Here is a 22,685-nt window from a genome sequence, read left to right on the forward strand (position 1 = left end):
GTGGGACAGTATGGACGTAAAATAGGGATCACAATGCTGAAGGTTCGTCAGGTTGGCAAGGTCCGACTGCGTGAAAGAGTGAGGTGTGTCAATGTCTGGGTTGGATAGGGCGTCTGCGACGACATTATCTGAACATGGGTTGGAAATATAGTCCGGATGACGTATCTCGCGTCATGAGTAGCGATCGATCTTGGCGTTGAAAGCGTACGTAAATTGCTTATGATCATTTTGAATGATAAATGGTCTACGTTCTAATTACTGCCGGAAATGGCAAATAGTAAGGTAAATGGCAAGTAATTCACGACCAAAAGCACTATAGAACGTTTGTGCAGCCTGTTTCTTCTGGGAGAAAAAGACTTACGGTTGACAAATTGATGGATACGGCACCGACAGCAGCGTTCGAAGCAACGGTCGTCAAAATGAGCTTTGTATATTCGTGAGTATCGGAAAGAGGTAGTTTTGTGGTGTGAGCGATGGATTGCTCGACTCTTTCGAATGCAGTAATGGCGGGGGGAGGAAAGTAACAGATTCCTCTTTGGAGCCAATTAAATCGGTTGGTGACTAAAATATCTACACAATGAGGGATAAACAGTGGATATAACTTGATGATACCAATGAAGCGACGAAGTTGAGTGATGATAGTGGGCATAGGAAAAGGCCGAAATGTGATCGGACAATGGTGAAATACCATTTAAGTTAACGTGGTGGCCAAGGAAATCTAAGCTATTAACATCAAGCATGCATTTGTTAATGTTCAAACGTATGTTGTGGGTAGAAAGACGTTGAAATACTGCCCTGAGATGACCTGCATACTCAGTTGGGTAGTGCTAGCAATTAAAAAGTCCTCTAGAAAAGCATGCACAAAAGGCAAACCACGCAATACTTCGTCAATGAAACGATGAAACTTTGGAGCTTCATTTCGAATGCCAAAATACATACGCGTGAATTTGAAAAGGATAAGCAAGTTTCGATAGCCGTTTTAGGAATGTCATCCGGGGCTACAGGGTTATGTTAGTATGCACTTACGAGGTCGAGTATTTAGAAAATGTTTGCGTGGCATAACGTGCTTGCGAACTCGTGGATCTGTGTAATGAGATACCTGTCTGGGATAGTGGTCAGATTGAAGGAACGGTAATCTACACAGGGTCTCTAATCAAAGTTGGAGGTCACGGGCGCCATATGTAGGGGTGACCACCAGTGACTCGATGAAGTACAGATGATCCAGAGTTCGAGCATTTGTTCGAACTCGTGTTTCGCGATATGTAGCTTATCCGGATGAAGTTTACAGGGGTTGGCACGGACAGGTGGACCTCTCGTCTGGATGTGGTGAACGACGGAATGAGTGACCGTTTGGGCGTACTGATATGGATGAGTGAGTGTTGAAAAATCCCCAAGCATGTCAACAAAATGGGAATCGGGTAGGATAACTTGGATAACTGTGGATGAAGTTGGGGCACTAATTCCGTTGACTGAGAGGGAATTTAGCATGCCCAAGAGACGTTTGTGCCGCACATCGACAGATAAGTTGTATACGGTTGGGAAGTCAGCGAGATCGATGTGTCTGGACGTCGTGGCAATCCGAGGTCAAGGGTGAGGGAACGTTCGCCGTGTGTAGCGCTGCGGATACCGTTAGCGGCCTGTAACGAGTGAGAAGCGGAATCGGGAAGTGGATTCTCATGTTGCAGCACAATACCTTCAGCTCTGGTATCTACGAGGAAACGTAGACCACTTGAACGATCGGTGATGTGGAATAGGCGACCAGTGGGAGAAGGGCCGCAGACAGTCGTCGCCGTTACTGACTGGCCGGGGTGTTTAAAGGGCTGTTGGAACGCGGCTTGAAGGAACAAGGCGTGTGTGTGTGTGGGTGATACCAGTGAATGGAAAAAGGCCTTCGCTGCAGAGTTATTTATTAGTAAATGCTAACTGACCAGTTTCAGAATATTGGGCAATGAAACAAAACTCTACTTTGCATCTCGTTTACAAAAACCGAACAATGATCTTCTTTTGAACGCGTCTTTCTGATTTTTTCCTTGACATTTATTGACTGTTGCTCAAATCCAAGCAAATGCCACTGCACAAATTCCGCAACAGATCTCTCCGTTTTCTGGAGACGTAAAGCAAACTTGCAAGAAGAAAACATACTACTCGCATGCCTCCCATCAGTAGTATCACCGTTACACCAGGACCAAGAGGGACAGGAACGAGACAACGGTCGAGATCTTGAACGTGGTCGATGCTCGTTGATCTCCAGCCGTTGTGGGCGATCGGTCAAGGTATTAAATCTAATATGTAGTCGTGAAATGGCAGAAGTTATTGAATGAAAATCTGTGGATGTAGTGGGCGTATGTCGGGAGATGGATTTAACAGGGTGACTGGGGTAAGTCTCATGGATTTTGTCCGCCATTTGAGGTAGCTGCTCTATGCTATAATCATCAACGAAACCACTGATGACGCGGGACATGGGGACTGGGGTAACATGGATTTTGTCCGCCATTTGAGGTAGCTGCTCTATGCTATAATCATCAACGAAACCACTGATGACGCGGGACATGGGGGGTGGACGTTTATCGGGCTTTCGTCCGCCGATGAGACTGCGCACATGGCAGAGAGGTTGTGACGGCGACCGCTCACCAAGTTTGACTGTAGTGAATAAACCCCACAGCATCTTGTTTTCAGATTTGCCTGTCCTACTGATGACAGCCACTCGAAGAGCATCAAGGGATTTTCTTTGGAGACATCTTCCAAAAGATCTTCGACTTCTGTTGTTTCACCACTGGGGAAATGCTGGACGATAAAGGAAAAACGGGTGGCTTGGTAAGTGATACGTCGAGTAGTAAAAACAGTCTCGATCTGGTGAAACTACACTCTGGGATTGCGCGGATTATAGTCCGGCAAACGGACGTTAATTAAATTCCTGACTAAATCAAATCAATCGGAGTTTTCATCCATAATGACCGGAAAAAAACTACGAAGACTTAGTTTATGCGATCTAGCCATTCAGTTCGTTTTTTCTTGGTTTGCAGACAAATGCAATTTGAACGCGCGCGATTCCCTGGCTTGTGCGCAATTAACCAATCAGAATGCTGGCTTGTGCATGAATCATGTCCAACCCCGATCCCTTCCCACCACACAGGCAAACGTTTCTGGACCATTCGACTGTCAGTTATCTGAACGAAGGGCCCTGTGCTCCTAGATGTATATTAACAATAAACAAAACAATACCCTTCTACATTCACGAAATCCTTTCCATATAGGAACATTTGGCGTGCGTACTCTATGTCAAATTTGCAAACAGACAGTGCTGACTGAACACGGAAGACAGATCCGTGAAAACCAAGCTGGGTTTCGTCCTACAAGATCATATATTCACCCTGGGACAACGACACTGCTTTCAACAACCAGCAGTAGTTCTGTATATTAATCTGAAAGCTGCCTTCGACTCTGTGGACCGCCAGGCACTATGGCATTGTCTGTGGAGCAAAGATGTTTCCCATAAATTCTTGACCCTCCTTAAGACGCTGTACGCCAACTCCCGCGGACGTATGAAGGTCTATGGGAAACTTTTCTGAGTTCACCACATCAGGTGTCGTCAGATAAGTATATATTCTCACCTTTCCTCTTCAACTTTGTTATTGATGCGACCATGGAAGACCCACTATCAGCCTCTAATGCCTGTGGTGTCGAAGTGCCCCGGGGACGTCTGCCCAGAGGTATCGAGAACGCAGACGACATAGCCCTTCTTGGATCTGACCCCGTGATAATGCGAACAGTATGAGATAATCTAAGTAGTTCCGCCTCGCGATTCGGGATGCAATTCACACCTGGAAAGTGTGAAGTGCTAGTGCCAGACTGGGTGGGCTCGCAACCTAACCTAATGCTTTCAGATAAGACGATTGAGGTAGTAGACAGACTTGTTTACCTGGGAAGCTGTATCAGTTTCAGTGGTCTCGCAAAAGATAATATTTTCCCCCGGTTTGGGAACGCCAGAGCAGGTTTGTGAACCCGCGTCACCCGTGGTGTATGCGTGACATTTGCTTAACCATCGGTGCTAAACACCGATGTTATGCTGTCGGTGATGATGGTGGGATACGATATCGAACTCTTCCAAAACAGGAGACTAGGGAGTAAACTAATCTGTGTAACTGTTCCACTCGGAAATAAACTCCCAGAGCGGGTGATTTCCCCCCCCCCCTCATTGTCGTAAAGCTCTATGCCGCCCTCCTCCTTAAACGTTTCCCTCAACCCTCCACTTATGTATTACCACTCACCTCTTTCTACCAAACACTGGTTTTTAATTGTTCCCACAAGCTTAGGTGCCGATAACCACCACCATCACGAATGATAAAGGTCCGTTCCTTTCGTTCTTTTTTTTTCAGAAACGCAACTCGAATCTGTGACTAGAATCGACAACTTACCACACCACTCTATGAGCCTTGGGTTTCCTACTCTTGTCCAGACTTGCTGTTTGGATAGCGCGTATCCGAGACAGTTTTGAAGCCAGCAAATCGCGCATCAGGAGATAGTCGTTCAGAAGTAAAGTAAGTCTGAAAAATAGCCTATTGCTGTCGATTTAAGTTGCGTTGAAGCTACCAACAATCAACCATTCTCACTTACCTCCCTACTTGTTTATGAATTTGAAGCAAATTAGTGACGCACCTACCGCAGTACCCGAATAAAATAGATTAGATGAATATATTCCTGAATTCCGGTAGTTTGATATGGTGGATAACACTAGCTAACTTATAAGCACATGTCCTTGAGAAAAAACTCGCTTTTTAGCTGTTCACTGGTTGACCAAATGTATAGTAACCGATCAAGATCGTTAATTTGTTGTTATTGCAACACCATGACCAAATAACCATGTTTTTGCGGTTACCTCTAGGTTAGAAAACCAATGGTTAGCCGCATTTTAATGTTCAGTAACCAAGAGCTAACTGTCAAATAACTGTGTTCTGCAGTTTTAATATAACCACATGCCAACGCTAAATAACTAGGCTATGGACACTAACCATATTTTGCTGTTCTTGAACTATTATCTGACGGATGGCCAACAAGTTTTAAATTTTTAGTGAACTTCAGTGCAAATGTCGCATGTCGTGTTTTGTGGTGATCGCCACGTTATATATATTTTGCATTGTTAGCAATTAATGTCTCAGTTGATATCTATATTGCTGAGTTATCTGGTAGTTGTGCGGCCTATCGGTAGCAGGATTTTGAGGTCAAGTAACCATAAAAGTAGGTTGCTAGCCAGCTAGCCAGCGTTGCTTAGCTGTTTACAACCTGACATACTGTTAAATAACCCCTAAATAACTTTCGGACATTTCACCTGGTCGCCACATGGCTAGGTAACTTTAGATAAACTTCACATGCCTCCTGTAATTAAGTACCAGTTCAGTAAAATGGCTATACTGCCTGCTTCAAACGTTTCAACTCATATTATGTGGAGAAGAAGCCACCACTTTCTGATTTCAAAGATGACTCAGTAAATGAATGTGGCGGTGGCGCTCGCTCCTTCACCGGCATCATCATGAATACATCAGCCCCTTAAAGATCGTACGCGTCCGTTACATTTACCAGGTGCGTTTTATTTGTGTATACAGCAACTCTACCACATTTGCCATCGTTTTGTTTGGGGTGACCCAGTGCTCCGGGCTTCTATGGGGCCCCATCCAGACGTGGCTAGCGTACCTTCAGGCACCAAAGTATTCGATTCATTTTCCAGATGGGAATTACGAATCATCCCTTAATTACTCAGCAAGTTGGATGGATAAACGAGCCTTCACAAATGAACAGCAAGACCCAACCTTCGCTGTCCAGCAACTGCGACAGGAGATCCACTCAACAATGCGGGGACAGAAACGTCCTGACACACCAGACGTGTACGCCAGTGAGAACAGAATAAGGATAGGTGAACTGATGTATTACTTAAGGAACTCGCTCTTTTTGAGGAGAACACAGACTTATGTTAACATTAAGGACGTTGCAGAAGGTTGGGTACATCGGCATCTGCATCTGGAGTTAGGCCTCAGACATAGGCATTGTCTCTGTTTAGGTTTTGAAATACTTCAAACAAAAATGAGCGTAGCAGTTGAGGGCGAATGGAAAATAGTTCCAAAGTCATCCAGGGTTTTTATCCAGGGACCTCAAATAGAACGTAAGCTACCGGAAGAATTTTTTGAAAACCGATGTGTCCCATTTCGTGTTTTTTGAGCCAAAGTCTTACGCCTTAATGGTAGCAACCTAAATGAAGGTCAAAACACGGCTAGTCAACGTTTGGATAGACACCATAACATCAGTGTTCAACACTGGTGCCGTAAAACCATAAATCACTTGAAAGCCTTATTGTGGAAAAAGAACAAAAGTGAACGTAGAAGAGCCTTAATGCTAACCTACCATGATCATTGCGAAGTTCCTACACCTTCAAACACTTATTCAAGCAATCTGGATAGGAACGGACAACAGGATCATCATCTACATCGATTAGCAGCCATATCTTACAGCGTTTCCAAGCAGGCACAGCGAACCGCACCGACAACACTCAGACTTTCCGTAATCTCTTTAATACCTCTCTGCCAGGTCCTCCATCCGCCACTTTGAATCGGGTACGGAAAACAGCACTGTTTTTGGCAGACAATAGTTTGGCACGCGCAATACATGGTCTGCCAACCTCAGCTTTTCGTGATGGACAGACTCTTTGAGGAAAGCTGCACAACTAAACGCTTGTTTACTAGTCGCCTCGCTACGGATTCGTCGACACCAACTTACACGAGCTATGGTTCTGAGACAACGGTTGTCGAATAATTGAATACATCTCAATTCCGCCGCTCGAAGGGGCTATGCCTCTCAACCATACAGCAAAACAGCCCATACTGTAGCCTGATACACACCGCTTGAGATTCAGGGATATGCTGCTTTGCTGCCAAGTGTCTCAAATGAGCTAATGGGACCCGGGCCTTAGAGATTCGTTCATTGAGCTTATCTGTCACGTTACAATTCAAACTGTTACAACTTCGAAGATGCTTAAAACACTACACAAGTTCGGTGCCTCTTTGAACTCAGTGGCTTGTCCATTAGTATGAGCTTACACGGTGTGGGTGCAAAGTGCACGCCAAAGGACGGGATAACATCGACCCGTTCATCCAGAAACATGTTTGCCTTCTCTTCGAAAACGACAACGATGTCGTCTGCATATTCCAGATCGACAAGGTTTCATCAGATCAGTGGCTATTTGAAAACCAAGCATCTGAAGAACTCCCAGCATTCGACTCAGTATCTCATCGATCACGAAATCAAATAGGGACGGAGAGGTTGGTCGCGCTGATGGATACCACTTTGTGTACGGAGGGTTTTCGAGAGCTCCCCATACACTCACCCGAAAGTATGAGAATAAAAAAAATCAAAAGTGTGAGATACAAATAATTTATCACATTCACGAACTTCTGGGGCATTCCTTGCTCACCCAACATATTAAGGAGAACAACTGAATAGAATGTGGCCTGAAAATCCAGGAATACTGAAATCGTGGGTCGTTTGTACGTGTGGCGTTGTTTCAGCACCCCTAGCAGGGCGGAATCCCGCTTGCTGCCATCGAGTCTTCCACGATCCACCGTAAGGCGAAGAAGGACAAACAGGCGCTGACCTATTTTACACCATCTTTGAACAATGCAGGTGGGATGTCACCCGGACCAGGACCTCGGTGGCGCTTGAGAGGACATATGCAGTCATAAACATCCGATGCCATAGGGGCCCCGTGTTCGACGTCCAGGGTTCTGCTTCAGCTCTATAATCGAAACGAGTGCCAGAACGTGACCACGTGAATTGTTCAAAATGCTTGGCCCAGTGCTCGAGGCGTCCTTTATCGCAGATGATAGCGCCACTTTGATCCTTGATGGTTTCGCTCACAGGTGGTTACCGGACCAACTGAAACAACTTTTTGACATTATTGTATTACTAGGCCGTAGCCTTTCGTGTCAACCAGGCGTCACGCTCATTTTCACTTGACGTATGATAATTATTCGGGCCAAATTATGTTTGAGAACACCGGGAACGTTTATCCGAGATTAAAGCAGTGTCACTATTCTGTCTGATATCCAGTTATTGATTGGGCCGTGCCGTAGGCAAAACTCGCGGCACTGTGTGAAGGTGTGGTGATCTCGTTCGAGCACCGATTCACATACGACGGTGCGGCTATTGGAAGTTATTCCAGAAGACGATTATGATAAATTGGTATAATTTTGGGATCTGCCAGTGTCTTGGTTGCTCCATGCGCCTCTTGAAAAAGAAAATAGGGGGTGATTTCAAAAGAACGCGCGTTCGGAATTGGCAAATGTACTCATGAGTAAGCGACAGTCAATCATTGATCCGCAACATCGGTAACTGATGTCAATGGGATCGATTTGAATTCATAACCGGCACACTTTTGAAGGACACCATGTTGCCAGATGACTTCGGTCCTAATCTGCATCAATTGTAGCGTCAAAAGGCCCCATCACTGGGTCCCAGGTCGCGTGTATCAGACTGTAGTAAGGGTTGTATTGTTGCATGGTTGCAAGACATGGCCTCTGCAAACCGATGATCTGCGGCGTTTTCAGGTTTTGGACCACCGATGTTTGATAAGTGTTGCTGGTGTGGGATTGCGTTTACGAGTTCCTAACGAGGTAGTTAGAAAACGGATATCTGACTGTGCGTGCATTGGTAAAAGCAGACTGTCTTGGAAAACTGGAGGATAGTCGGCAGTGGTGGCTATTTTCAAAGAGGACCCCGTAGTGGATACGGTAGTCATGGGAACTCAGCCTGACTCCAGTCTTGACGAGACTTGACGTCACTTATCCTTCATCGCTTTATGGCGGGCTGTGAAGCATTAATTCGAGGACATAATAGGGATTTCGGCCTGGTGGTAGTTGCTTCCACACGCCATTGGCATGCTTGAATTTCCTAGGAGCTTTTGACTCTCTTGGTCAGTCTTTTCTCCGTAGCCAGCTTGGTCAGCAAAGGTAAAAGAGAGGACGCATCATCATTAGTCGAAAGTCAATAGCAAAAATATTTGTTGAATTGGTATTTGTCAAATCTAAACCAAACTAATCGGAAGTCGGTAGTAGGACAGTTCAGGGTAGGAAACTGAGAAGCAGATAAGGAAGAACATGTGTAGATGCGTAGATATCACCTTTGAAACAAAGACAATGAGTGTATACACTTGGGAAACTAGTTGAATGCGGTCGCCAGGTCTAGGTGTTGGGCCCTTCCGCAGGCTGTCTTCTACTTCCTGTTCAATGAATGACCAGACAACAAGGGAAAGTTATCAGTGAGCTCCCCTAGAGACAAGGGCGATCACGCTACTCTTCGTTTGAACGTAAAAGTGGAAGTTTCATCACTTTCTGAAGTTCTGGAATGAGGGTTATTGCAGAGCCTAGAGTCAACTGAACTTTTAATCAGTACAATTTTTTTTGGGATGGGTTCCTGACGAAAATAATATAGGAAACTTATGGAGTATATTTAGAGCGTCGACTGATACTCCTCAATGAACATGCGCCGTCAGATGTTTGGAGCTATTTGACCTTGAATTCTTCTTTTGGACTTCCCATCTCTGTGATGAAAATCCTAAATTGTGTTCTGTGACACAGGTCCGTAGAAGTATAGTGCGGCAATAGCCGTCTACTTTTCGTAGTAAAATGATATCTGCTCTGACCATAAACAGTAATCATCATCTCGCTAATAGTGCGGCAGGCGTTTCTTCAATCGTAATCATTCAAACCAGACCTTTATTCGTTTCCCACATCATGTTCATAAGCGTACTCCCTATGTATCTGATTTCTCAGCTAACGGAAGAATTTGCCAACATTCAGGTAATCATTTCAACCTGGAGACGTATGTGAGGACGAAAATAAGGTGAGCATTTCTTTGATCACAATGAGCGATGTGATTTGTTGTTTAAGACTATGGACTGTGGCACATTTTTTAACGAGCGAACTGGTCGTATGTTTTGTTAAGAGATCTAGCCGAAACCATAACCTATGACTAACCGCGGCTTTATATGTTTTACTGCATTTGGTGGTGGTCTTGAAAAGCAAATTTTAATGTCTTCTGGCTACCTGTGTAGCATCCTAAAATAGCTGAGACTGATCTGGTAAGCTTGCCGTATCCTCCGAAGTTTCGTGGACGGATCGCTGTGTCCGTTGACGACCGGTGATTCTGAGGCGATGTGTGCAGACACATCTATCTAGTTTTGGCGCATTTGATGGGTACCAACTTGCATAATCTATATCCCACAACCGTCCTTTATTGTGTTCCAGTTTCTCACTTCACGAGTTTGTTGTGTGAAGCTCTTATGGTTTCCATCACAATGTTCAGGTATAATGGCTTATATCCATTGGACCTTCGTCTCTTGTAATTTGATTCAACACGACAGACACTTTGGGTTCACGTCCCAGCCACGTGGGTCGCCTTCATTTGTTCACAGCGCACCCGTCGACTAACTCTGTCCTGGTTTGTCTTAGTCCAGCTAACACACGGTATCCACTCCAAGCTGTGGCAGTACTGAACATTACCGTGGTTCAGTGCCACCGATACCGAAGACAACCAAGATAGCGTGATTTGCGTGTTTCCTAGTCAGGGAGTACTGACAAATCGGTACTTGAGTGGAAGCATTACAGAGACGGTTGCTTGGTCCTGATTAGTCTCAAACAAGATGAAATTAGCAGTGCATTGCTTTTCAGGACCTACCACATTCTCTGACTAACAGGCATCCTCAAATTCAAGTTTCATTGCTCATCAGGCACTCTACAGGGGTTTTGAAAGGGTAGGAATGTCTCACAAGTGCTTTGGATTACCTGAAAGCGCATTGGGTGGGCTGACGAGAAGCTTTGTTCTTAATTGCACACTTAACGCTGAGTGTGTAACTTTAGAGGACGGTATGTATTCTTGCCTTTTCAAGGCAGAACGCCGACGTCCCATCAAGACCCAAAAGAGACTGTTTCAAGGTGGATCTGGAACCACTGAAGATGAATTGGTTGAGGGCACACATTGACGTTGAAAAACAAGTCGGCACAGCTTCTTGGGGCAATGGAATAGCTAGTGGAGGATATGTCTTGACTGTTGTGAGTGACTGGAAATACCTTTGTTTTTCTGAACGGAGAGTGCCAAGGAAATGGCAACCGATCGTAGTCCTGAAGAATTCAATAGCCGGCACTTGATGAAAATACCTACATTTTTGGTCAATGCTTGCATATTACTGCCTTTTATCCTTCCCATTTCCTACCTGCTGGGATGGTATAAGACCTCAGGATTTTTAAGAGGCATTGGCTCAATTTGAAGCTATTATATACAGTAGTGGTTGAAATGTCCCAGTGTTCAAGACGCGGACCGGAAGGCCTGTGATTCAAACCCAACCCCCATCCTGACTGCTGCTGTCTATGCTTGGGCAACCTGGCAGTATCTCAGCCTTCGTGCTTCTTTCGCGTGGCATGGCAGTTGGGCTCAGCTAAACGATTTATATTTATTTTATCTACAGGCATTATTAGATCATTCGAAATGTAGTTGGGTCCACTTGACAGTCACTTAGGGTACGTTTTTAGATGAACTATAGGTGTTAGTGGTTATGTACGGTGCGGGATACTAAGGAGAATTTTTTCCGCTCGCAGTGTGTCCACTCTCCATTCAAGCGGGAAGTCAAAAGCTACGATTTTCACCATGGTCTCGCATAGTTATACAGGTACTTTGCACTCTCAGTTAACACGTTGATGTGTCTTTGAAGTACCTTACCCTTATAATTGGTAATTATGGAGTCGGGCAGTCTGGTTTTATTCCTCGAAGCATCACCCTTCGGTGTGTTGTGGGAGGTGAATGTGTTTGTACATAAAATAACTCTCCTATTTTTCCATCGAATCACTTTTCCAGGTTGTTGTTTTACTGTACCAAACGGTAACCGCTGATGGTTAGTCGACTAATTCAGTCGTTGTTCATTTGTGTCTCTTTTGGTGTGTAATACAAGTTACATCTATTTCTCTCTGTATCACATTCCCTCAGTTCACGAAATCCGTTTTTCGCATTTGTCATTAGTTGCTTTCGAGGTTCCCTTAGTGCTTTGATTTTGTCTACTCTCGCAGCTTCATGACATCTTGACTGATGGTGGACGTGGAGTTCAAACGGAAATTAAGTGAAATCCGCGAGAAGGTTGAAGACAACTTCGAGTTCGAAGGTTGTAAAGTTGGCCGAGGTACATATGGTAGCGTGTACAAAGCCCGCCGAAAGGACGGTGCGGATGAGCGGGAATATGCGCTGAAACAAATTGAAGGGACTGGCCTTTCCATGTCAGCCTGTCGTGAAATTGCAGTTTGTTGTTTCTGGTTTGATTGATTCGATCTGCTTTTTATTCTATAGCTGCTGCGAGAATTGAAACATCCGAATGTAATCACGCTCCATCGGGTCTTTTTGAATCATGCAACACGTCGAGTTTGGTTGTTGTTTGATTTTGCCGAACATGATTTGTGGCACATAATCAAGTTCCACAGAACTGCCAAAGCGAACAAAACGACCGTACAGGTTTATGGAAACATGGTAAAAAGTTTGATGTTTCAAATTCTCAACGGGATCCACTATCTTCACGACAATTGGGTGCTGCACAGGGATCTGGTAGGTTGTTGTTTTCAGATGAACGTTTATGTTATGGCAAGTTTAGTTCTATTAGGAACCAGTTTTATCATATCTGCCTCGTTCGTCCAATTCTTTGCGTTCACTGCTGCGTTACTATGTGTTCCTTTGGTTCTCATCCCTAGTCGACCAGAATGCTTGGCTCAGTTAGCCTACGCGACCCATAGGTACTCCGCCACGGTGTGCTAGGTTAAGATTGTGACTCATGGAGACAAACTGGGGACGGGCTGCTGAAGTAGGAATTTCAGGCACTTGTTGGGGGCTGAACTATAACGTCAAGTCGGTCCATTTTTCCATTTCAATTATAGTCCGTTCCTCATTGAGCTTCAAGTTTCCAGCCCAGAAGATAATTAACTTTTATTTTTATATTCCGTGATAAACTCTATTGCTCTGGTTTCCGCACCTCTGAATCCCCATTCCCCTTTTTTAGCCCGGTTCTACAAATGTATCGTTTTTTGATAATGACGCCTACCTTCACTCAATCGACTCGTATGGGAACTGTAATTTTCCGCTGAACGTCACTTCCACGACGCGGATAGGCTGTCCTACCATTCCTGTACAGATCGATACAAATATTTGCAGATCTTTGATTCAGGTTGTTTCCTGAGATCTCTAAGTACAGCGGTAGCAAGCCCCCAGACTCTTTCTGACGCCAGACATACTGTACTGTGAATTCTTCGGTTCTCTTGACCTTCTCCCGGGCTATCTCACTTCATGTGCTCACCTGCTTTTTCCTCCGAAACACTTTTTGCTCGTAACATTTGATAACTGAGACAGTTGGTGAGGATGGTATTAACCTTCTGACCGTTATTCTCTGGAGCATTCACAGGGGAAATCAAGAAAAATCTAATCCCGATGAGTAAACAAGACAAGCCAACTAAAAACGAAGTTTTGCAACTGGACGGAAACACCACAGGTTAAGTGCTGCCGCATTGTCCAAACCTAGATGAGAGCAATTGGTACATAAGGGCTGATTCGAACAACGGAATTGTGGGCCAGTAGGTTGCTCGGGTTCTATGACTGACCATACACAAAACCATGATTTGTGGGTCTCAATGAGCTGCTAGTGTTCTGCCGATTAGTGGCCAGCAGTGTATGGGCAAAACCGTGACCTGAATCTGAGCTTCACTCATCGATCCAACCGTAATTTAGCCCAAGTATAGTGTGGGATAAATTTTTCCGCCATCACCACTTATTCCCTGAGGTGCTTTTGAGATAACCTTCGTTCTTTTTCGTCTCGACCCTATTTTCAAGTGCAAGCGTACCGCGCGATTTTTTAGAGCTGTTCGTACAACTGTTTACATTTGGAATGCCTTATGCGTTCCTAACTTCCCCCCGATTGTTCAGTGGAGCACTTTAAGGTGATATGGTTTTACTGTTCAGCAGATTTTTCATGTGCCCTTATTCATTTTACGTCAAAACTCTATTCATGGAGTATTTTTTCCCAGTATGAAGTAAATTATGGGCTGATTATCGTAAATCATATTGAGAATCGTGAATCCTATAGTCGATCACGGATTACTGGAATAAGAGAATAGCCGAGAAAACGTTGACAAAGTCATGTTTAACTTCGGCAGAATCGTATCGTTTTTCCTATCATGCACTCACTGAGAATAGGTCTGTCATGAGAATTTTGAGAGCCCTACATACTTATGTTAAGTCGATATGTGTCCCCGGATACCCAGCTGTTTCATATCTCTACATTGTTTAGCATGAACGTATTCTCAGAACGTCTGCTGATTGTGTGTACTCTTCGATATCTCCTAGAGCTTATAAGGCGATGTGAACTTTTTTCCATCTTACTCTCAAGAAACAAGTTCAGGGTTTCGACTAAATGCAATTCATTGGCCATTACAGCTACTAGACCCGATGACCAAAATTGCAAACGTCAGCCACTTTGGGTTCATGCCTCCTGGTTACATGCCGGAGTCGGACCTCCATCTGTTCACGTGTTTGCAACCACCTGTAAAGCACGTGTTGGTATTTCTTCCGATTTCACTATCATACTTGTCTTTTTTCCTTATTTGGGGACACTGTCGTTGTCCTGACCACGGGAAGTACCTACAGCTTTGAACACTGAATGCGAATTTATTACTCCTTTCAGAAACCAGCCAATATTCTTGTCATGGGGGAAGGTTCCGAACGAGGCCGAGTTAAAATCGCTGACCTGGGTTTCGCACGTCTCTTCTACCAGCCGCTGAAACCGTTGGCAGATTTGGACCCAGTGGTAGTGACATTTTGGTATCGTGCTCCTGAGCTGCTTCTGGGGGCTCGACATTATACTAAAGCAATTGACATTTGGGCCATTGGTTGCATTTTCGCTGAGCTATTGACATATGAGCCGATTTTTCACTGCCGACAAGAAGATATTAAGACAAGTACTCCATATCACAAGGAGCAACTGGAACGCATCTTCCGGGTTATGGGTTTCCCTCCTGGTTAGTTTTTCATTCTTGCCTTTTTGGGTCACGTTGAATTTAGATAACCCAATCCATTGCGTCTGTCCCTGTTTGGTACCCAGGACGTTGTATACACAGATTAATTTACCATTGATCTAACCATTGGCTGAAGTTTTCGCTGTGCTGCACCATTAAACTGCGGTGCGCAGCTGATTTCCCCTCTAATTGTGCGACAGAACCTGAGCAGCGAATGTGCATTGTCTAACAGTAGTCAAACGGACATATCTGCAGCGCGAGTTACTAATGACAAGAGTGACCTTGCGCAACAGGTATCTACGTGGTTCCGGTTTGCGTCATGGGTCGGGTGCACCGGATTTATATGCAACCATTTACCGATCTCCAGATAAACCTTAAAAACCAACTGCTTCGAACATCTTTTTTTCTCCCAATGGGACTTATTATCTTCTCTCACAAAACAGTTAGCCACGAGGTTGCTTTGGTTTTTGGCTCCAACCCCAATCGATCAGTTGATGCATCTGATCGTCTACCAATCCAAACTTCTAACCGTTTGGCCGTGCGCCATTTTCGCCCGAGAGTCTGTTTAACTTAGTTTTATTGCTATTTATCATTACTCTGTAATATCGTTCTAAAAATAAACGAGCGTTCTCCACAAGAACAGTAACTCCATCTCAGTTAGGTTTTGAGCCCAATCTCTAAGTACTCTGTCTCATTGCTTAGTCTATATCTGTCGAGCGATGTCGAAATCACAACAGTAATAAACGCCGCAATGTTATGACATCAATTCAGTTTAGTTCAGTTGTACAATCATAAACTGCGTACCTTGGCACGTTTGTTTCAATTGCACACTGCCGAAAATGTGGGGGGGGGAGTAAGCGAAATTAATGTATGTTGAAGGTAATGATCTAACCAGTATTTCGAAGGTGGGTTGTTCGTCTATTCTTAGGGAACGGAAGTAAGGAAAGCTGCTCCCTGACGATAACTTTACTGCCGAACCGCTACTTGTCCCCTGTATGTATCATGGACCTTTGGCGCGTCGCAGCTCGAAGAACCATTCAGAGAGGGGGCAGTTGTCAACGCGACTAAGTAGTAAGGGCCCTCACACTCTCGTTGCCCAGTCATTGACTGGTGTCTTAGGTTGTGTCTGCTCCGTGCATAGCTGGACAGAAAGCACCGTGGAAGGCGTTACTAACATCTGAAGCACTTTGCCTAACCATTGGAACCTGCATATTATGACCGCGTTTCGGGCACCGAAAGTCTGTGTACTTGCTTATAGGTGCCACACCTTTGACGTCGAAAATCAAGCATCGCTCTGAGTGTATTCCACTCCTGACAAGTAGACTGATGGATAGACATGATGGATCCCGGACGTCCGGAAAGGTTGTCATAGTCCTACCGATTCGGGAAGAAGTTCACACTCAACAGTTGGCGAGGACTACTCAGTTGGATGAATTTATCTACCACACCGGTTCTCACGTGTGGGGTTAGAATCTACTCCCAATCAGTCTTACACTACAACTTTACATTTTGCAGGTGTCAGGCGCATGCTAAGCCGTGCGGCAGCAATATTAATCATGCCTGAAATATTTCACAGTTATGAGAGATCTGACCGTGTACTCAGTGTTTGTGGGCAGGCTCCTCAGGACCGACGGATGTCACAGGTAGACAGGATTTATTGAGCAGCCTAGAAATAACAATGACTGAGAGCATTTTGAGAGAGGACGTAGCTGACGGTACTGCGTTGGTGGTGAATTAAAGAATAAGCTTTCGGTAGGCCAGTACGCATCCTAGCAGTGGATACTAACGCCTGCCTACGATACGAGGATCTGGATGATAGGCCTCTGTCAGACGCTGTCATAGTTCCTGGCTACCGGTGGAGTCAGTAACAACTTTCCAATTCCTGGGGGCGACAATTTCGACCAGGCCGGAATTTCGAACCCACGAGAGAAATCATCATGAGGTGAGACAAATACATTGACTGTAGATTCTGTTCTAGGATAATCGTCCATTCTATCAACATAGAGTTCTGGGGTCTGTGTTCTGTTGCTGCCTTACTTGAAACTTCTGTGTGGCTTGTATGACTATGATTATTGGTATTGAAAAATGTGTCATCTCTAGGACAATACAACTTTCCGTGAGGATACAATATGATGTGTTCGGTGTTGTTTCTCTATACCAACTGGTGATGATGATGATCGGAGCCGTCTTTCGAATAGAGTTCGAAGGCCGAAAATCTTACTGTCTTCCATGGGAGACTTGAATCGGTGCCGCTTTCATTCGATGGAGAAATGGCCGTTTTGATGTTAAGAGAATTGTAATGGACAATTTTAAAAGTCTTTGATGGTTGACCGCGTGAAGTAACTGAAAGAACACTTTGTAGCCAAAACCTTCTCTTCATTGAAGGTGTTACTTTGTGCAATAGTGGCCTAAACTGACCCCCCCGGGATGCATCTGTGTGCAAAGATGAAGTTTTTCTGTTAGATTGAATGTCTTTTAGCGGAGGTGAAAACGTACTTTGAAAGAAGGATTCAGGATTTCAGTATACCGAAGACAGGGACCTTCACAATTGTACATTGTTGAACATTCATTAATACGCACCACTCCATCGACTTTTGTGGGCTGCTTTGTGTGAAGCATAGATGAAGCTAATGGTTCAGTCACTATTAGACAGAGTGCAGTGTTTTTCCGTCGACGAATCATTCCCAAAAGAAACGATGGGGTTAATATCTACGCGAAATCCATCCAAACACCTCGGCACAACATACTAGAGGTGGGTTAATAACTTGCTGGATCACGAGAAACAAAAAGGTCCGGAGGCCAACCGCTTTGAATAATCTAAGACTGCTTGGATTGAACGGATGTATCACTAGCCGGCGTGCCCTGATTGATTGGAATTTTTTATCCAGTCACGATCGAGCAATTTTCAGCTAGGTGTTTTTGCTCTCATCATGAACATTCTAGCTTGACTTTCTGGAAACTTCTGTGATCATCTTATTAATACGGTTGTGACAACCATCTTTCGCCTCCGTAAAAGGCTGTCTCAGGTTATCATGCTTCCCGATATACCATAGTGGATGGAACAGCAAGTAAAGGAACGACATCAGAGTTTCAGTACCCTTTGCGAGGCACAACAGTGAATGAGGGATACTTTACAGAAGGCTGCAAATATTCGTACTGGCGTCCACAATACTCACGATTCACTTCATCCGAATTTCAAAGAATCATGTATCGTGATGCTCCCCTAGAAGCCTTTTGTTTTGATGACCGGACTCACCCCATTTTTGGCTCCATTAATTGACTTGAATGTACGACGAACTCAATAACCCCAAAATTGTGATGTGTGACATTGGTGTGATTGGAGATTTCCCGAGTCACATCCGACCACCCGCACTCTGGTCAAGGTTATGCAAACTTTTAAGATCGTTCATTAGTCAGCGTTGATCCATCCGCTCCTTTCCCATTGACGACCAGAGTTTGGTAAGAACACCGGATAAGCAATGCTGAAATACATCGAATGGTGTTTGGAAGAAATAACTAGCCCATGATAGATAAACTGGTCACACTGCATAGGTTGCACTGGCTTGACCACGTGCTCTGTATGCCCGTCGACCGAAGTCCTCGAAGGGCTTCTTTTACAGAACCACCCGAAGGGTGGAAATGAGCCAGAGGAGCTCGAACAGTGAAGTGTGAAAACCATTATCAGCAAACTTAGCTGCGCTGGTCATTGTCGTCTCCCTGGATGGGGACCCCGAGACGAGCCACATCAATGGTTAGAGACATTGTCAGACATGGCTCAGTCGCGCCCCATGGCGCTCGTGTATCCAAGCTATAGTCCTCAATGCATGGCTGCCTTCCCAATCCCCCCCAATTGACAATCCACTGACAGTGCTGTATTTACGCACCAACTTATCAGCTCCCGCCTCCAAAGCGCAGCTGCCTACCCCATCTCATCGGTGGACGAAATTGTGGCAGCTGCTATACGACAAGTACGCGCTCTTACAGCTGATCATAATGATTATGATGATGTGATTAACGTGAAAAGTTTCAAAGCACAAAAATTCTGAACAAAGTAAAAAACTTGTGTTACCGAATGTGCGTCGTCAACGATGAGGAAATATTTATTCATAGGAATGTTTTAAACAATCATTTTTGGATGTATAAAAGCTTCTTTGATATGATTTAACTTGTGAAAGCACAAAAGTTTCATCAAAGCCATTCTTGCTTGTGCTTTGAAGATGAGGAAGACAGGAAGGTGATCAGAGAAAATGATAAAACGTTCCTGCCCAAAAGTGCGTTTCAAGTTAGCCCCTTTGCGTACTTCGGATACTGCTAACACTGTTCATGTTGTGTACCCCTTCCGAGGGGCATGCAGGGCTATTCTAGTCCAATAGACCATTTTGTTAAATACACACGAGCACATATGTATGTAATCAAATCAGTTAAGATTTCGTGTCACTGTCTGGTCATGAGGATTGCCTTCTGAGACTAGACCGTATTGTTACCATACGAAATGAATGAACTGAAAGCTGCATTTGACGTACACAAGTATAGCGACGGTATTCAATTTAAAGGTCAAAAGATTGGTAAAAATCCATCGTTGTGTGCAGTTATTTTGACCAGTGTTTGAAGAAACTTCGGGCTTTCCCGTGCGCTGCTACTTCATCTCGACAAATGCCCACAAACTGCACACAAATTTGACTTTTACAAGTCCGCATCATAAACGTGGGATACATCTGGATTCGGCCGAGTCCCCTTTCAAAATGTAATTCGCGCGCAAATGAGAGAATTTGTCGAAATCCGTCCAATTTGGATTCAATGTATGGTCTTTAGTGTTTCGAACGCTCGAGTTTGTCGGAATAATGAAGTAGAAAGCTAGCCCTGTTTTCTTATAGTTTATAATGTAATCTGTGAACGGCTGGCATCCAAATCGGATCGACCGGTCGGCGCTAAATACCTCGCGCATGTTTGAATAGCCGGCTTGCTCGAAGCCGGGTGTGGTGCTGCATGCAGATTCCTGATGCCGACTTTTATCCGTGGCGGGCTGACGTACACAAGTCTTGCAAATCGTCAAGTGACCTAAACGTGATGGTATAGCACAGGTATATTTGGGCTGTAAAGGCAGAAGTCATTTGAATATGAAAAAGATGAAACTTCGCCGTTGGGCACTGAGTGGTGCAACATTTACCGCGCCAAATTTGAGAATCAGTAGGTCAGAATCAGTCAATGCTTAACTGGAAGTCTGCTCCGGTTTGCTGTTTTTGCCGGCCAGTTGAGCTTCACCACCCACATGAAGATCAGGTGTGTGCAGTCAAATGGATATCGCTTGGACGGCGGTAAGCAGGCTTGAACATCCAAACGACCTCTTTACTCAATTCAGATGACAGATAATCCATTCTGGTCACCTATCGAATGTCCATTTTTCATGACTCCAATGACTGTTTTTCTTAACTGTTTCTCAGCCACCTCACATAACATCTGACACGGCACGGCAAGTGGTAATTTATTCTGGCCTATAAACCATGCCAAATCAACTAGTTTGATGTCCATTGCTCATCCACGTGTTGGCAAATACTTGAGCAGTTACATTGCTTGATATAATTGTTGGTCATTACTTCTGCCTTGACAACCACACCGTGGTCATCCAGTTCTATCTCCCCTCCGCTCACATGCTGGCGAAGTCCGGATTACCGAACCAACACAGCACCACACTGGACGGTTTACTTTCTCTTGTTATTTACACATGGGTTGATTAGTGCAGCTCTCTTGCGTACCGTCAGGTTTATGAAAGGATAACTGTGTTTGAGTGGGATTGGTTCTGTGTCTCCTGCTGTGTGTATATGTTTCTCATGTTCTTCCAAGTGACCAATCGACAACCGTTTTGTTCTCCAGATGACGCCTGGGTCGACATGAAAAAAATGCCGGAATATTCTCAACTGATGAGAGATTCAATCAATAAGAAAACGTACGGAAAGTATGCTCTGGAAGGTTATCTGGATGAAAAGAAATTCAAAGTAGAAGAGCGCGAATTGGCTTTGGTAAGAGATGCGGTGTGCTTTGTGTGCTGTTGATGGGTTACTATAACGCTTAACTCCTGGATCATATGGAGCCTATTTGTTTGAGCAATGCCATGAATGCTGGCGGCTAATTGGGTAGGTATCCAAACTACTGTCCGGGAGTTCGCGGGTTGGAGACGCCGCTCTGCAGGTATCTCATCCTTATTGGGGACCATTGTTAATATACATTTCAAGATTATCCAGAGAGTTTTGAACTCGCGACTTTCCTGCTAGTGGTCGAAGACTAAACTTCACGGAGTGTGTGTGTGTGTGTGGAGCCCATGCCCAATAGTTTGGCAGAATTATTTAGGTCGTCTAACGTGGATACCATCTCTGGAGAATCTGCACTAGGGCAGTATCGTCTCCATAACTGGTGTCAGTGAGCTAACGCCTCTGGAACACGTCAACGTTCAGGATACCAGAGGCAGATTGAATGGCTCCAAGCAGCATGTTAGTGACAAGTTTGCGTAGGAATGGTGAAGGTGTAACCCACTCTTACGCCACTGGACGTGAGCCCAACCGAACATTTTCCGTAAGGCCGTGCGCGTTCATGGGGTTTGGTGTACAATGTCTATATAATGGATAAGAGCTACGAAGAACCAAAGCTATAGATGATGGATTTTAACATTACCGGAATCAATTTGAAAGTAATGTAGGAATGACCTCTGTTGGTTTACAAGAGGCAGAATATTTCAGCACCTGTCAGTCCACTCTCGGTTGGGACGAAACCCGACTTCCTTCTCGCAAATTTTTCTACTAGTAACCGGTCAGACCTAAATTTCAGAGAGTATCTTTGGTGCTACCTTATGTTTCTTAGGGTTGGAATCACCGTCGAAGCACCTCATCCCACTGGTATTTCTCTTTTCGCTTTCCCAAAACTTGTTTTGCTGAAACTAAGCTGATCTGTCCTTTGGAGTGCTTAACCTCGTGCTCAGCAATACGATCCTAAATTACTGTTTCATCCTTTTCACAAGTCGTTTTGTGACACCAATGTTCTGACCAGTTGATCCAACCAGCTTGAAAAAACGAGGCTGTTTTCTGTGGTTTAGACCTCGATTTCCTGAACCTTCGAAATTCACCAGCGTTGTCTGTCATTCTTTACACGATTGTTTATCTAATTCTTTAGGCGGGCGTTAGTTGCATTTTTTTAATTTTTCTAAAATCAAGAGACGCTTGTTCGATCAGGTCCAACGTTCACTCAGTCGAGTTTGATGGCTTGGTCAGACATTCTCAGTAGCTGAACGATATTCTTCTTAGGTCCTTCGTTATCAGTTTGTTGGCTAGCTTACCGACACTTCAGGAACGAGCTTTCGCGATTAGATTCAAATTTAGTAACCAAGACAGAATATCACCCTTTGCTTGAACTTCACTGCAGCTGGTTGTTTTGTTGTTGGTCATCTCAAAGTACTACTGTGTGAGTGTTTATGCCGAGTAGCAACAGACGATGCTCCGCACAACTTCAAAAGTCGCCCTCCATTATGTGTGTAGTGAGCATCGACTCTGATTAGACCACCCAACTGTGCTTATTTTTTTTTTTTTTGGGGGGGGGGGGGGGGGGGGGGGGGATTGT

At 44.6% G+C, this 22,685-nt stretch overlaps 1 protein-coding gene across 1 annotated transcript in view; it reads left to right on the forward strand.

Annotated features, from left to right (window-relative positions):
- Nucleotides 1-3,643: 3,643 nt before the first annotated feature.
- T265_03334 (hypothetical protein) overlaps nt 3,644-22,685 on the forward strand; it is a gene marked incomplete at both ends in the record, with an annotated part of 32,864 nt that continues 13,822 nt past the window's right edge. The window contains 3 exons of the mRNA XM_009167795.1: nt 3,644-3,769; nt 14,750-15,083; nt 20,952-21,097. Coding sequence (XP_009166059.1) covers nt 3,644-3,769; nt 14,750-15,083; nt 20,952-21,097 — 606 coding nt within the window. The remainder of the gene's footprint in view (nt 3,770-14,749; nt 15,084-20,951; nt 21,098-22,685) is intronic.

Source organism: Opisthorchis viverrini (genome assembly GCF_000715545.1).
Source record: "Opisthorchis viverrini unplaced genomic scaffold opera_v5_46, whole genome shotgun sequence".
Taxonomy (NCBI): Eukaryota; Metazoa; Platyhelminthes; class Trematoda; order Opisthorchiida; family Opisthorchiidae; genus Opisthorchis; species Opisthorchis viverrini.